Below are 14,997 nucleotides of genomic sequence, written 5' to 3'. Positions count from 1 at the left end.
TTTCACACCTCCGGTTTTTCCTGTGCGGCACAATCCGGCACTTTGCAGGAAAAACGCAACCGTTTTTTTTACTGCCGGTTGCGTTTTTCCTGCATAGACTTTAATTAGTGCCGCATTGTGCCGCATGGGCTTGCATTACGTCCGGCTTTTGCCGCATGCGGCAGATTTAGCTGATGCGGTGGCCGGATGGAACGTTGCCTGGCACATTTTTTTGTGCAGCAAAAAAACCCGCATCGCGCCGCATTCGGCCGATGCGGCGCATTTTTTCACTGCATGCCTATGGACGCTGGATGCAGCGCGATGCGGCAAAAAACGCATCCGGCCGCCACATGCGGTTTTTGCCACTGCACATGCTGTGCCGCAAGCGGCAAAAACCGGACGGGCTGCATTTAAAAAACTTATGTAAAGGATGCGGCTTTTTCGCCGCATCCGTTGCATAGGTTTTAGAGCCGGACTGGCCGGCTCTGCACCTACCGGATGTGTGAAAGCAGCCTTAGGCTATGTCCGCACGTTGCTTTTTACCTGCTTTTTACCTGCTTTTTTGCTGCTTTTTCAACTGCAGCGTTTAATGCCAAAATGGTTGTGTTCTGCTTTTCAAGCAAAGTCTATGGGAATTTGGGTTTCTTGTCCGCACTATGCAGTTCAAACTGCAGCCTTTTTGTTGCAGAACTTTGGTCAAAAACTCAGCTTTGCAGTGCAAAACCCAAATGGCAAAAACAACTGACATGTGAATTGTTTTTGCCATTTGGGTTTTGCACTGCAAAGCTGAGTTTTTGACCAAAGTTCTGCACCAAAAAGGCTGCAGTTTGAACTGCATAGTGCGGACAAGAAAACCAAATTCCCATAGACTTTTCTTGAATAGAAGAACACATCCATTTTGGCATTAAACAGCGCAGAAGAAAAAGCAGCAAAAAAGCAGGTAAAAAGCAACGTGCGCACATACCCTTAGAGTACCAGAGCAAATGCTAATAGTGCAACCAGGGTGTGGCCAAGAATTCCCTGTAGTGGCCCTACCTCACCTGCGGAGGTTGGCACCCTAAACCTAGACGCTATGGCGCCCCCGCTCAGCGATGACTCACCCTTCTTTCCCTCCGCTGATCTAATGTGCAGCTGATCTGGGAAAGGGGGGAGTGTGGGGAAGTTGCACTATATAAGACACTCAATAAATGAATCTCAAACACACATATCAATGATACAGTAGACGCAGGGCTGTATTTTGCCTTCATGCTGCCCTAGGCACTTTAAGTGGTCGCGCCCCTTAGTGACAACGTAAAACTGAGTTTTCACACACGACATCTGTTTAAGGCAGATCTACTCTGTAAAACACTTTAAAAAGTATCAATGAGAAACGAAGGGCACTAACCCCCCCATGGGGATCACCACAGGCACATCAAAACATAGCATGAGTATAAAATATTCCCACCACACTGTCCCCACTTATATAGTGTGACTGTCACACTGCCCCTAATAAACTAAAACACCACACTGTCCTCCCTTATAAATTATACCCACCACACCTTCCTCGATTATGAAATATGATCTGTACATTGTGAGGAGGGAGCAGCATGATGTGAGGACAATGTCCCATGCATACTGCCCCCTCCTCACAATGTCCCATGCCTGCTGCCCCCTCCTCACAGTGTCCCATGCATGCTGCCCCCTTCTCACAATGTCCCATGCATGCTGCTCCCTCCTCGCAATGTCCCATGCATGCTGCCCCTTCCTCACAATGTCCCATGCATACTGCCCTCTCCTCACAATGTCCCATGCATGCTGCCCCCTCCTCACAATGTCCCATGCATGCTGCCCCCTCCTCACAATGTCCCATACATGCTGCCCCCTTCTCACAATGTCCCATGCATGCTGCCCCCTCCTCACAATGTCCCATGCATGCTGCCCCCTCCTCACAATGTCCCATGCATGCTGCCCCCTGCTCACAGTGTCCCATGCATGCTGCCCCCTCCTCACAGTGTCCCATGCATGCTGCCCCCTCATCACAGTGTTCCATGCATGCTGCCCCCTCCTCAGTGTCTTATGCATGCTGCCCCCTCTTCACAGTGTCCCATGCATGCTGCCCCCTCTTCACAGTGTCCCATGCATGCTGCCCCCTCTTCACAGTGTTCCATGAATGCTGCCCCCTCTTCACAGTGTCCCATGCATGCTGCCCCCTCCTCACAGTGTCCCATGCATGCTGCCCCCTCCTCACAATGTCCCATGCATGATGTCCCTCCTCACAATGTCCCATGCATGCTGCCCCCTCCTCACAATGTCCCATGCATGCTGCCCCCTCCTCACAATGTCCCATGCATGCTGCCCCCTCCTCACAATGTCCCATGCATGCTACCCCCTCCTCACAATGTCCCATGCATGCTGCCGCCTCCTCACAGTTTTCCCATGCATGCTGCCCCCTTTCACAGTGTCCCATGCATGCTGCCCCCTCTTCACAGTGTCCCATGCATGCTTCCCCCTCCTCACAGTGTCCCTTGCATGCTGCCCCCTCCTCACAGTGTCCCATGCATGCTGCCCCCTTCTCAGTGTCCCATGCATGCTGCCCCCTCCTCACAGTGTCCCATGCATGCTGCCCCCTCCTCACAGTGTCCCATGCATGCTGCCCCCTCCTCACAATGTCCCATGCATGCTGCCCCCCTTCTCACAATGTCCCATGCATGCTGCCCCTCTCCATGACTAATGCTGCCTTCCTCTTTTCCATAATGACACCTCCATGTTGCCCCACTCATGCTAAGACCACCACACTAACGTTTATGCTGAGACACCCCCCCCACACACACACTACTCCACTCTTGATATTGACTCCCCTACATTGCTCCACTCCATACTGATCCCACACATGCTGCCCCTTCTCCATAATGAGCTCCCAATGCTGCCCCCCTCTTATTCTGAGTCCTTACACTCCCCCCACCCAATCGATTTTGTCATTGCACTATGCCTCAACCCTTGTACTCTGTCTCTAGCATTAGCCCCTCACTCCCCCAGCATCAGGCTCTCTCCCCCAGCATCAGGCTCTCTTCCCTCAGCATCAGCCTCTCTCTTCCCTCAGCTTCACCTTCTCTCCCTAGCCTCCCCAAGCATCAGCCTCTATCATCCCTCAGCATCAGCCTCTTCCCCAGTCTCAGCCTCTGCCTCCCCCCAGCCTCAGCCTGCCCCAGTCTCTGCCTCAGCCTCCCTCCAGCCTCCCCCCAGTCTCCGCCTCAGTCTCCCTCCAGCCTCCCCCCAGTCTCAGTCTCCCTCCAGCCTCCGCCCAGTCTCAGCCTCCCACCAGTCTCAGCCTCAGCCTTCCACCAGTCTCAGCCTCCCTCCAGCCTCCCCCAGTCTCAGCCTACCTCCAGCCTCCCCCCAGTCTCAGCCTCCCGCCAGCCTCCCCCCAGTATCAGCCTCTGCCTCCCTCCAGCCTCCCCCCAGTATCAGCCTCTGCCTCCCTCCAGCCTCCCCCCAGTATCAGCCTCTGCCTCCCTCCAGTATCAGCCTCTGCCTCCCTCCAGCCTCCCTCCAATATCAGCCTCAGCCTCCCTCCAGCCTCCCCCCAGTATCAGCCTCTGCCTCCCTCCAGCCTCCCCCCAGTATCAGCCTCTGCCTCCCTCCAGCCTGCCCCCAGTATCAGCCTCTGCCTCCCTCCAGTATCAGCCTCTGCCTCCCTCCAGCCTCCGCCCAATATCAGCCTCTGCCTCCCTCCAGCCTCCCCCCAGTATCAGCCTCTGTCTCCCTCCTGCCTCCCCCAGTATCAGCCTCTGCCTCCCTCCAGCCTCCCCCAGTATCAGCCTCTGCCTCCCTCCAGCCTCCCCCCAGTATCAGCCTCTGCCTCCCTCCAGCCTCCCCCCAGTATCAGCCTCTGCCTCCCTCCAGCCTCCCCCCCCAGTATCAGCCTCTGCCTCCCTCCAGTCTCCCCCCCAGTATCTGCCTCTGCCTCCCTCCAGCCTCCCCCCCAGTATCAGCCTCTGCCTCCCTCCAGCCCCCCCCCCAGTATCAGCCTCTGCCTCCCTCCAGCCTCCCCCCAGTATTAGCTTCTGCCTCCAACCTCTGCCTCCCTCCAGCCTCCCCCCAGTATCAGCCTCTGCCTCCCTCCAGCCTCCCCCCAGTATCAGCCTCTGCCTCCCTCCAGCCTCCCCCCAGTATCAGCCTCTGCCTCCCTCCAGCCTCCCCCCAGTATCAGCCTCTGCCTCCGTCCAACCTCTGCCTCCCTCCAGCCTCCCCCCAGTACCAGCCTCTGCCTCCCTCCAGCCTCCCCCCAGTACCAGCCTCTGCCTCCCTCCAACCTCCCCCCAGTATCAGCTTCTGCCTCCCTCCAGCCTCCCCCCAGTATCAGCCTCTGCTTCCCTCCAGCCTCCCCCCAGTATAAGTCTCTGCCCCCCCCCCCCCCCCGCATGCGCAGATCTCCGGTCTGCATTAGAGACACCCCCACGCTCCTTATGAATCTTCAGCTCTGCGAGCACTTACCTGATCCAGTGCCCGCCGCCATCTTCCTGGCTCACGTGAGTATCCTCTTCTGACACCGGCTTCCATCGCGGCGTCCTGCTGTGAGCTCTGCACGTGATGTCCACACAGCAGTGGACGCAGAACAGAGGAAGCAGCTGATTGGCGCGCGCATGTGACCCCAGAAGTGCAGGCGCCGGCAGTTCCGGGGTCAATCAGCTCCCTGTGCTCGGCGGCTGCAGTTTGTTTGCATTCGCGTCTTAATTGACGCGGACACAAATAAATGGAAATGCGCCTTTTCCCCCCTCCCCCCTCCGAAAACACAGCGGATTTAATCGACTGTCTAACGGAGGGGGAGAGGATCTGTAAAAAAAAAAAAAAATTATTATTTTTTTTTGCTGCCAGAAGGTGTTGCCCCCTGCAACCTGCCGTCCCAGGCATCGGACCACGGGTGCCTAATGGTAAATACGGCCCTGAGTAGACGTTCAATTTTTTGTAGTGTTAAGGTGGACCATATCAACAAGGTTGTCACTCTCAAAAATAAAGCACCATAGTTGGTTATTAGGTGCTTAATGATTCCACTTGCATATATCTGTGAATGCCCAAAAGAATTCTTATTAAACATATAAATACAACGAAGTGCATAGATGCCTTACTTATATCTATTGAAATACGTAAAAGTATTTTACATACACCTTCTGTGTACCATTGTTAAATCACAAGATGGAGACAATAACCATGCTTGCTAGCGACAATCCACAGCAAAAGTTTCTCTAAGTAAGGTCTCCACGAGACTAGATGGTCACAGAGCAGTCCTCCCTAGCATTATACTGGGGGCTGACAAACAGTGTACTTTATAATTCTGAAGTCACACACTTCACAGAAGGCAAAACAAGTCATACACTTTCACAGAAGGCAGAATAGTATAGAAACTTCACAGAAGAAGGTGCATGCAGTGGAATACAGCTAAGGTTAATAAGGTCCAGGTAACCATACTAGATATCTCCAATAATAGACATAGTACTTAGCTTATCCTTGAAGTCCTATGAATGGTGTAAATACACCAAGGTCCAGATTGACACCTCAGAACATTGCCCAACATGTTTCCCCCCGATCGAAAATCACATCGGGGTTCATCAGGGGCTCCCTATTAGGGTAAGAAGAACTGGCTGTAGTCTGCCACGTGTAAAGCTTGGTCTCCGTCACCGTTGTTCCGGGAGACCAAGCTTTACACGTGGCAGACTGCAGCCAGTGCTTCTGGCTGTAGTCTGGCTGTATTCCACTGCATGCACCTTCTTCTGTGAAGTTTCTATACTATTCTGCCTTCTGTGACTTCTGTGGATTGTCGCTAGCAAGCATGGTTATTGTCTCCATCATGTGATTTAACGATGGTACACAGAAGGTGTATGTAAAATACTTTTACGTATTTCAATAGATATAAGTAAGGCATCTATGCACTTCGTTGTATTTATATGTTTAATAAGAATTCTTTTGGGCATTCACAGATATATGCAAGTGGAATCATTAAGCACCTAATAATCAACTATGGTGCTTTATTTTTGAGTGACAACCTTGTTGATATGGTCCACCTTAACACTACAAATAATTGAACGTCTACTGTATCATTGATATGTGTGTTTGAGATTCATTTATTGAGTGTCTTATATAGTGCAACTTCCCCACACTCCCCCCTTTCCCAGATCAGCTGCACATTAGATCAGCGGAGGGAAAGAAGGGTGAGCCATCGCTGAGCGGGGGCGCTACAGCGTCTAGGTTTGGGGTGCCAACCTCCGCAGGTGAGGTAGGGCCACTACAGGGAAAACTTGGCCACACCCTGGTTGCACTATTAGCATTTGCTCTGGTACTCTTACACAACATTGGACTGATCAATGAACAGTATTAACTGGTTGTTCATTAGGGACAGTTGATTTCCCCCTTTTTGCCATTTTGACCTGTTAATTCTGTAGAAGGGTCCTACTGTACACTGGCAAATGTGGGACTTTGTGTCCTGTTTATGTGTGTTTGTCTGGGGTATCAATAAAATTGTACTTTTAAGGGGTTTTACTTTTCCTTTGGTCGAAACCACAAGTTTGGCGTAACGTGTGGGGTTTTTAACATCCTCACTCCTTCTGACTGCTTATATTTTTAGGATTATTTCTTTGGTCATTTGACTTAACCATTATCATGGTAAATATCCCTGGTTATATGCTGTGTTTCTTATACACTGTGCAATTTTGTACTGATTACCCTGTATGGATCTTACATCTAGTCAGCTCCCTTGTGATATTGTATAGGGATTGTGGGAGAGGATCCCCTATTTATTGTAAAGGGGAATTATTTTGGTTTTTTTTAATGGTTTTATACTTGCACTGTGTTTAATAAAATATGTATCACTTTGGATATACAAGAGTAGCACATATCATTCATTAGAGTTCCAGTGCTTGTATGTGTACTTCTCTTTTTTCCTTGTTCTCATGATTTTTGGTACACTGCACGGATACTCTGTTTATTGGTATTATTAGGCTATTGTCCACGGGGACAGTGTCCTGCGGATATATCCGCAAGGACATTCCGCAGGAGCTCCCAGGAAACCGCACCACAACTTTTGTCTGTTTCCATGCTGCGGAATGTCCGGCGGATATGGTGCGGGCATTCTGCATTGAGGATACAGTGCCATGGCTTCGGCACTGCATCCTCAATGCAGAACAAGTGCTGCAGTGATCGGGTGTTCATACTTACCTCCATCATGCAGCACCTCGCTTTCCGGCGGCCGTGTCACTCTGTCAGCGTCGCAGGAAAAGGTGGGCGGGCCTGAACTAGCTCCGGCTGTCACATGACCGGAGCTCGTGCAGGCTCCGCCCACCTCTTCCTTCCTGACCTGGATTCACCGCGCTCCTGTACACCGGACGGAGAAAGTGACTCCGGTGAGGCAGGTAAGTATATGGGACCCTGAGGAGAAATCCGCAGGAATAATTGACATGCTGCTGAGTTTTCCACAGGGAAATCCGCATTATTTCCGCTGCGGAAAAATCCACAGCGTGGGCACAGCAGTTCCCAAATGCCATAGAAATGGCTGGGGAGTAGCTGTGCTTCAGGTTTTTGAAAAATCCGCGGAATTTCCGTGAAAAATCCACGGCAAATTCCACGCATTTTCCGCAGCGTGGGCACATAGCCTTATAGGTGATGCTTGTCTAATTTTGTTTGTCTATACGTTTATAGAGAAATAGACTGTTGCGTTCCTGCCCCTGAAGACAGTAATTGCATTTTGTAGTGTAATGTGAATAATGTCTTGCGTATTTTATAAATATTCTGTTATGTGGATTGTAGTGTAATGTGATGTATTGTAATGTGTTCCTGTGATATGTAGTGTTGATAATGTGATATGCAATGTAAAGTACAGTAAGTAATGTGTAGCATAGCACTTACACACGTAGTCAAAATTGTTGGTACCCCTCATTTAATGAAAGAAAAACCCACAATGGTCACAGAAATAACTTGAATCTGACAAAAGTAATAATAAATAAAAAAATGTTTTAAAATGAACAAATGAAAGTCAGACATTGTTTTTCTGCTTCCACAATATTTTTTTAAAATAAAACTCATGAAATAGGCCTGGACAGAAATGATAGCACCCTCCTTAACTTAATATTTTGTTGCACAACCTTTTGAGGAATAAAAAAGCAACAAAAAGAGAGATAAAATCTCCTCCAAAAATTCAGCAATTACTTACAGCAAATAGGGGGCAGCAGTTATAATCTGCCCAGGCCAAGGAACTAATGCACTACCAGGATGCAGCAAGACCCCCAATAAGGTGGAGGCATCACAGGTGCAAGAGAAGCAAATCACTCACATAATTCCAATCCATGGAGGGGCGATTGCTGGATGATAAAATTGCACACACATACTGTAGCTTGTATAGGGCGCCGTTCACACATGTAGGTGCACAGTAACTGGTTAGCAGCCTATTAGTTACGTCCATACTGTCGATCAGGCGGGCTGTGCCAGTACTATCCAAGTGCATCATACAGGGACGGGGACTCCAATATAAAGGCCCTAATTAAGGGGCCTGGCTGCATCCTGTATAAAATGTTCTGTGCAAAAAAATATATATAAAATATATATGAGGTATTAGCTGGTTACTTATTATTACTTTTGTCAGATTCAAGTTATTTATGTCACCATTGTGTGTTTTTCTTTAAACGATGGGTACCAACAATTTTGACCACGTGTGTATACAGGAAATTACTAGACTAGAATAAGTAATGGTGAAGATTTGTGAGGGGTTAGTTGATAGGAAAAGAGATGGTTCATTCTAGAACATTCAGTGAAGACCTCGTGAGTGAAAGTTACGTACTGATAGTCTGTGGGTTGTGAAGGTGGTTTGGCAGCAAAGCGGACTGGAGAGAAGCTAGCGTGATCCTTGAGTGTTGACGGAGACACGAAATGAGAATAACGTGAAGACTAGAAACTGATCCTTAAACGTAGTGACAACAGGCAATAGGAGCCAGAGGATGAGACTCTAGTGGCCAGACCTCTAACTGTCAAGGTGCCTGGCCACTTGAGTGGCCTCAAAGCTTAGACAATGAAGGAACTCTGAGGACAGGACGCTAGTGACCAGTCCTCTAACCATAGCCTTAGCGTAAGGCTTTACTCTGACCATGGTGATGGGACCCCTAATTGTAATCCAGGTAAGGGGACTAGATGTGAAGCTGTTGCAAAGGAGAGTGACCATCACAAGTTGGACAGTAGCGTTAGGCTGGGTTGTGCTGGAAATGACAACAACAGTAAAATATGAAGCAACCCAGTAGGAACTAAGACTGTGTCTGAAAATACCTTGTAGAATTGCAGCATGCTGGAAGATATGTGCCCACTATTTGAGGTGTTGAGTTGTTACAGAGTATGAACCGTTGAGTAAAGTACTGCTGTTTGTATGGAACAACTTGCACGGGTTCACAGCCCATACAACACAAGTCCCCATACCCAGCCAGGACTAGCTCTTCTATGTAGTGTGCCGGCCGTCCAGAATAGATCCCTCACCCATGACTACCACCACACTCCACTCTACAGCTCTAGGGGTAACCTACAGTAGGTCCTAAAAGTTACACCCCTGCATATATCCTTCATTACATATAAACCAATAAGAATGATACCTTTGTGTTCTGCTTGGATGACCACTTATTGCACTTGAAGGCTGCAGAGATCCTTCCTAGATATAAACAGAGAAGTTTTTTTTAGACATTCAGTTAATCTCTTTCTAATTATATACAGATGTGCTAAAGTATATTTACATGTGCATGTTACTGCACATTTTCCAAGTGGGGTTGTAGAATACCCTGAATTTTTTTTCCTCCAAAACAGAGCATTCTCTGTTGTAACTAGCATTAACTTCAATAAGGAAAAAAAAATAATACTGCAATCTCCTTGATGCATCTTCAAGGAGTTGTCCACTACTAGGACAACCCATTCTAATTCCACGTTTCCCCCAGGCAAAATAAAAATAAAAAAAACCCCTATGCTGCCAGTTGTAGTTCCAGCGATGTCAGGGCTCACGTAACGTTGTGACATCACACGAGCCCCGCCTCCAATCAGTGCTAGCTTCTGTCGTCTCGCCTTCAGACAAATGAGCTAATCAACAAGAAGTGAGTGCTGCTACTCACTTCCTGTTGATTGATTCTGTGTTCGGAGGCGGGGCAAAAGAAGCCGGCACTGATTGGAAGTGGGGCTTGCGTGACATCACAACGTTATGTGAGCCCCGACACCTCTGGAACTGTGCAAGCAGCTTTGGCGAGAATAGACTTATTTTTATTTTGGTTATGATGAGCACAGAACGATCACCAATAGATCAATCTGTCTTCATACAGTATCATGTTATCAGCAGCACATCTGGAGTATACACAGCACTGTATGCTGCTGAGAACAAGGATTTTTGTTCATCCATAAATATTCCAATCACCCGATGACAATGAATGAGCAGCATTTTGCTTGTTCGTTGGGCAATTCTCTACATGTTTACACCTATGAATTCTTCTGTGCATCTGTGATTCATAATGGATGCTACATACAAACACTGACAAAAACACTGTATGTTACACACACATATACACAAACATATGTGTACACACATACGCAGAGTACCTTTAGATGGACAAGCATTAGCGGCTGTAACTGCTTTCGGGCCGCTCATTAGCCTCATACATATTCGCTGCTTTCCCTTCACACCAGCAGTCCTGGTGTCTGGGATTAGTTGCAGTCAGACAGCACCCCCTTGCTAAATGGCAGGGTGTCTGACTGCAAACGCTGTCTGCAGGTCCCTGTAGATTGGTGTAAAAATAAATAAAGAAAAAAATTGGCATAGGGTCTGCTCAATGACATCCAGCACAGATAAAGCCTACAGCTACAGGCTGCAGCCCGCAGCCGTGTGCTTATCTTCTTGGCTTTGTATCAAAATAAGAGGAACTGCATGTGGCACTTTTTTTTTTAATTGTTTAAATAAATAATTTAAAAAAACGGTGTGCAGTCCCCCCAATTTTGACACACGACAATGAGAAACCCCAACAGCTGGGGGCTGGTATTCTCAGGCTGTTGAGACCCATGCTTATTAGGCCTCCCAGCCGAAACATAGCGGCCTGCAGCCACCCAAGATTGTCGCATCCATTAGATGTGACAATTCCGGCACGTTACCTGGCTCTTCCAGATTGCCCTGGTGTGGTCACTGAGTTCACTGATGTCCCCTGAAGTCAGGTTACCTGCAGTCACAGGTGGAGGAACCTGCAGCTATGACCGCAAATAACCTGAGTGACGTCACCGCTAATCGCATGGCTCAGTCTCTGCCTAAAGTTACAGTGTGCGGTAATGTTCTCTGGCCTCAAGCTGTGACTTCAGATATAGCAGAGCTAGGATTGTAGTGGGACCTTGTGTGGATTACATCGAACCTGGGTGTTTTTCAAGTTAATAAAGGGGTGAAAGAGAGTGGGTTTTTTTTGTATTTTCTTTCAAATAAAGGATGTTTTCGGTGTTTTTGTTTATTTATTTTTATTTATAGATTAGTAATGGGGATCTCATCGACGCCTCCCATTACTAATCTAGGGCTTAGTGGCTGTTGTGAGCTGCGATTAACCCCTCATTACACCAACTTCCACCACACCAGGGCAATCGGGAAGAGCAGGACAAAGTGCTGGGTTCTAATGAATGCAACAATCCTGGGCAGCTGCAGGCTGATTTTTTTTAAGCTGGGGGGCCCCAATATGCATGGGCCTCCCTAGCCCCAAGCTGTCAGGCTTTATCATGGCAGGGTATCCAAACTGAGGGGACCACACGCTGTTTGTTTTTTTTTTAAATTATTTATTTAAATTAATTAAAAATAAAAGCTGCATGTGATTCCTCTTATTTTGATACACAGCCAAGACAAGCACATGGATGGGGACTGTACCATATAGCCGTATGCTTTATATATGTGGAATATCATAATATAGGGGGATCGAATGCCAATTTTTTTATTTCTTTTATTTTACACCACGATAGGGACCCGCAGACAGGGTCTCTGATTGGCAGCAGTCAGACACACTGCCATTCAGAGTGGGGACATGGTCTGACTACAAACAATCACAGACGCCGGAACTGCTGGTGGATGGGGAAAACAGTGAATATGGATAAGCGATAATTAGCAGCCTCAGAAATAGTTGCAACCACACCGGAGACTCAGTAAGTATGAAGCACTTGCTTCATTCTTATTTTCTTTATTTTTCCTTTATTTTTTTTATTTTGTTTCCTGAGTTGCCAAACCCAGATCATTTCCTGGAGTTGCCAGAGAACGCCGGTCCTGAGTCAGGTACTCGGGTACGTTTTAAACCACGCGGATATGGACTTTTACAGTCCGGGTTCGCCCGTCACTACTCTTCAGCCCTTCTGACAGTGAAATTACCAAAGGTCCTGAAGTTCCACAGTGTACAAGACCTGTACTGACATTACAGTCACATGACCAATCACTTGAACATGATGTCACCAAAGGTCCTCAAGCAGTCTCCAAATTGAAAGCTACACTCATAAAGCTATTATCAGTGTAGCTCCTACTGTAGACACAGGAGGGCACCCAAGGGAGGGGAGCGGGCGGCCTGTGAGACTGCCCAGATTGCCCTGCTCTAACGTGGGCCCTGATAGTGGAAAAGGTTAACCATTTTAATCAAAAAGATCAAAAGATCTGATGAACAAAAAATAAGGAGAAACTTGTTTCTGATAGATAATTTAATTAGCTCAACAATAAAAAAAATACTAGCTTTTAATAAGACAAGATATGGATTTGAGAGGTATTGCAGAAAGATAACCCCTATCTTCCAGAGGCGGACACAATTTCATAGATGAATTAATAACTAGTAGGTTAAAAATTCCTCCCGAAACATGATTAGATCGTTTGTTTCCTATGGGAAAATTCACATGTGGACAATGTACTTATTGTGAGTTTATACAGGTTGGCCATTGTATAAAGCTAGGTGGCATCGTTCACACAGTATAAGGTCTTGAATTACAAAAGTAAATTTGTGGTTTGTGTTATTTTTTTGTCCATACAATTATTACTATATTAGCAAAACAATACAAAATATCAGTATGAGATTTAGTGAACATGAAAAATCAAAACAAACTGGTATTGGGTCAAATAAGTTTTTTTTTTAAATATATTAAAGAAATGCATAACGCGGAAAGGAATGGACTGTGGTTTGCAGGTAGGAACCAAGTGGAGATTGTAATAAATTCCTGATGCAAACAAAAGCAAAATGGATAATCCACACTGAAGTATCTTTTTGTAATAGTTTTTTTGCATTGTTTGTAATACATGTTTTTAAATGTGTGTGTTCAATTAATTAGTTAAATATTTTAATGATAATACAGATTTAAAAGGATGTGATGATGTCAGAATGCAGGTTCGGATGCAGAGTACTGTATTTTGCGGATTATAAGATGCATCCAAATTGTGAGGAAAAAAATAGAAAAAAAAATTTGATATTAAAAAAGGGGGTCAGTCTTAAAATCTGAGTCAGTTTTATAATCCAGATATACAGTAGATTACTGGCTGGTGTGGAGGAGCTGAATTAGGTCGACCACAGCTGGAGGAGAGGGTGTCTCGGCGTCGTGATAAGGATGCCTTGATCTTCAGTCAGTGGACGAGATGGACTTCAGGATAATGGCTGTGGAGGCAGATAAATCAGTGGACTGAGATCTCAAGTGTGCGTCGCCTTCAGAGTCATTTTCATGAACTCCATTGTGTTGGAAGCAGCACATGCGCAGATTGACAGCTCGGCCTTTGCAGCCATCATCCTGAAGTCCATCTCATCCACTGACCGGAGATCAATGGCGTTCGTATTACACCGAGCTGTGATACTCCCTCCTCCCAGCCTCGGGCCCACAACATGCCGTGCTGCCGCCGATTTCTTTCTGCTGCGACCCTGCCTCCTGTGACCCCACTCCACTGCGCCCCCTCAGTAAGCTATAACCGGATTGTAAGACTCATCCCCACTTTCCCTCCAATTTTGGGGAGAAAAAACTGTGTCTTAAAATCAGAAACATATAGTAATTGATATTACACAGTCCCATACCATGTAACACTCTCCTGTTATATGCAAATGTCGCGGGCGGAGGACGCGCTGCGCTTCACCCACTGCTTGGGTCCGGCTCTGCTGCGGCCTGCTTGCCCGCTGCTCGGTGGTGGCTCGAGCGGCGTGCCGGATCCCGGGGACTTGAGCGGCGCTCCTCGCCCGTGAGTGAAAAGGTGATTGGTTTTGGGGATTTGATATTGTCCGTGACGCCACCCACGGTTGTGGTGAGATTGTGACACCACCGCTGCTCTGGATGGGGATCCCGGGAGCGATGACAGGGAGCAGCTTGGTTGTTGTTTCTCCCCTCCGTGGGTAGGGGGTGGATTCTCCCGAGGGCCCGGTAAGGGGTAGGTAGGATGGATTGCAGGCGGGTTGCGGGGCCTGGTGAGGTGCAGGGTCGCGGGGGCAGCGCTGTGCCTGACCGGGGTGTGGGGTGTGTTGGTGTTGTTCTGTGACGACCTGGCTTGTCCAGGGCGCCACATTCCCCCTTAGTAAAATGCAGACCGTCCGCAGGCTGCCCGTCCATCACCGGTTTTATTTTCACAACTGAAAAAGATAAACGGTAAACACATTACAATTATATTAACTTCTTCCCACATCAGGAGGCACATGCTTAACGTTGCTAATGGTAACGGCTTCCGCTCTCTCCCACCCAAGCAACCTAGCCCTGATGCTGCCCCTAAGCAATTGGGCAGCACCCCTTGACCCCAGTCCTGCACCAAGTTGCCCGAGCGGGTTCTGTCCTTTTCAGGGGACCCGCGTCCATGGGGACCCCTGAACCCCTCCAGAGGATCGCCACCGGTTCCGGTGGTGGCTGGGCCCCAACCTGCTCCACTGCGGGTCCTTCCTCCAATCTGCCTCTCCGGAGGCGGTCACGGTAAAGCCAACAAAACATTTTTTATTTACATGCCACAAGTTTGTGGTTGCCCTGCTAGTTCTCGAGCTTGTCCGTAGCAGTTTCTACGTATTGGGTGTAAGGGGG

The 14,997-nt window shown here is 47.9% G+C and overlaps 1 protein-coding gene across 1 annotated transcript in view; it reads right to left on the bottom strand.

Moving 5' to 3' along the window:
- LOC142296190 (interferon-induced, double-stranded RNA-activated protein kinase-like) overlaps positions 1-14,997 on the bottom strand; it is a 166,739-nt gene that overhangs the window by 39,880 nt on the left and 111,862 nt on the right. The window contains exon 14 of the mRNA XM_075339493.1: positions 9,579-9,634. Within this exon, the coding sequence (XP_075195608.1) occupies positions 9,579-9,634 (56 nt within the window). The remainder of the gene's footprint in view (positions 1-9,578; positions 9,635-14,997) is intronic.

Source organism: Anomaloglossus baeobatrachus, chromosome 3 (assembly GCF_048569485.1).
Source record: "Anomaloglossus baeobatrachus isolate aAnoBae1 chromosome 3, aAnoBae1.hap1, whole genome shotgun sequence".
NCBI classification, from domain to species: Eukaryota; Metazoa; Chordata; class Amphibia; order Anura; family Aromobatidae; genus Anomaloglossus; species Anomaloglossus baeobatrachus.
The sequence above is the reverse complement of the archived record's forward strand: the minus strand, read 5'-3'. Positions and strand labels throughout refer to the sequence as shown.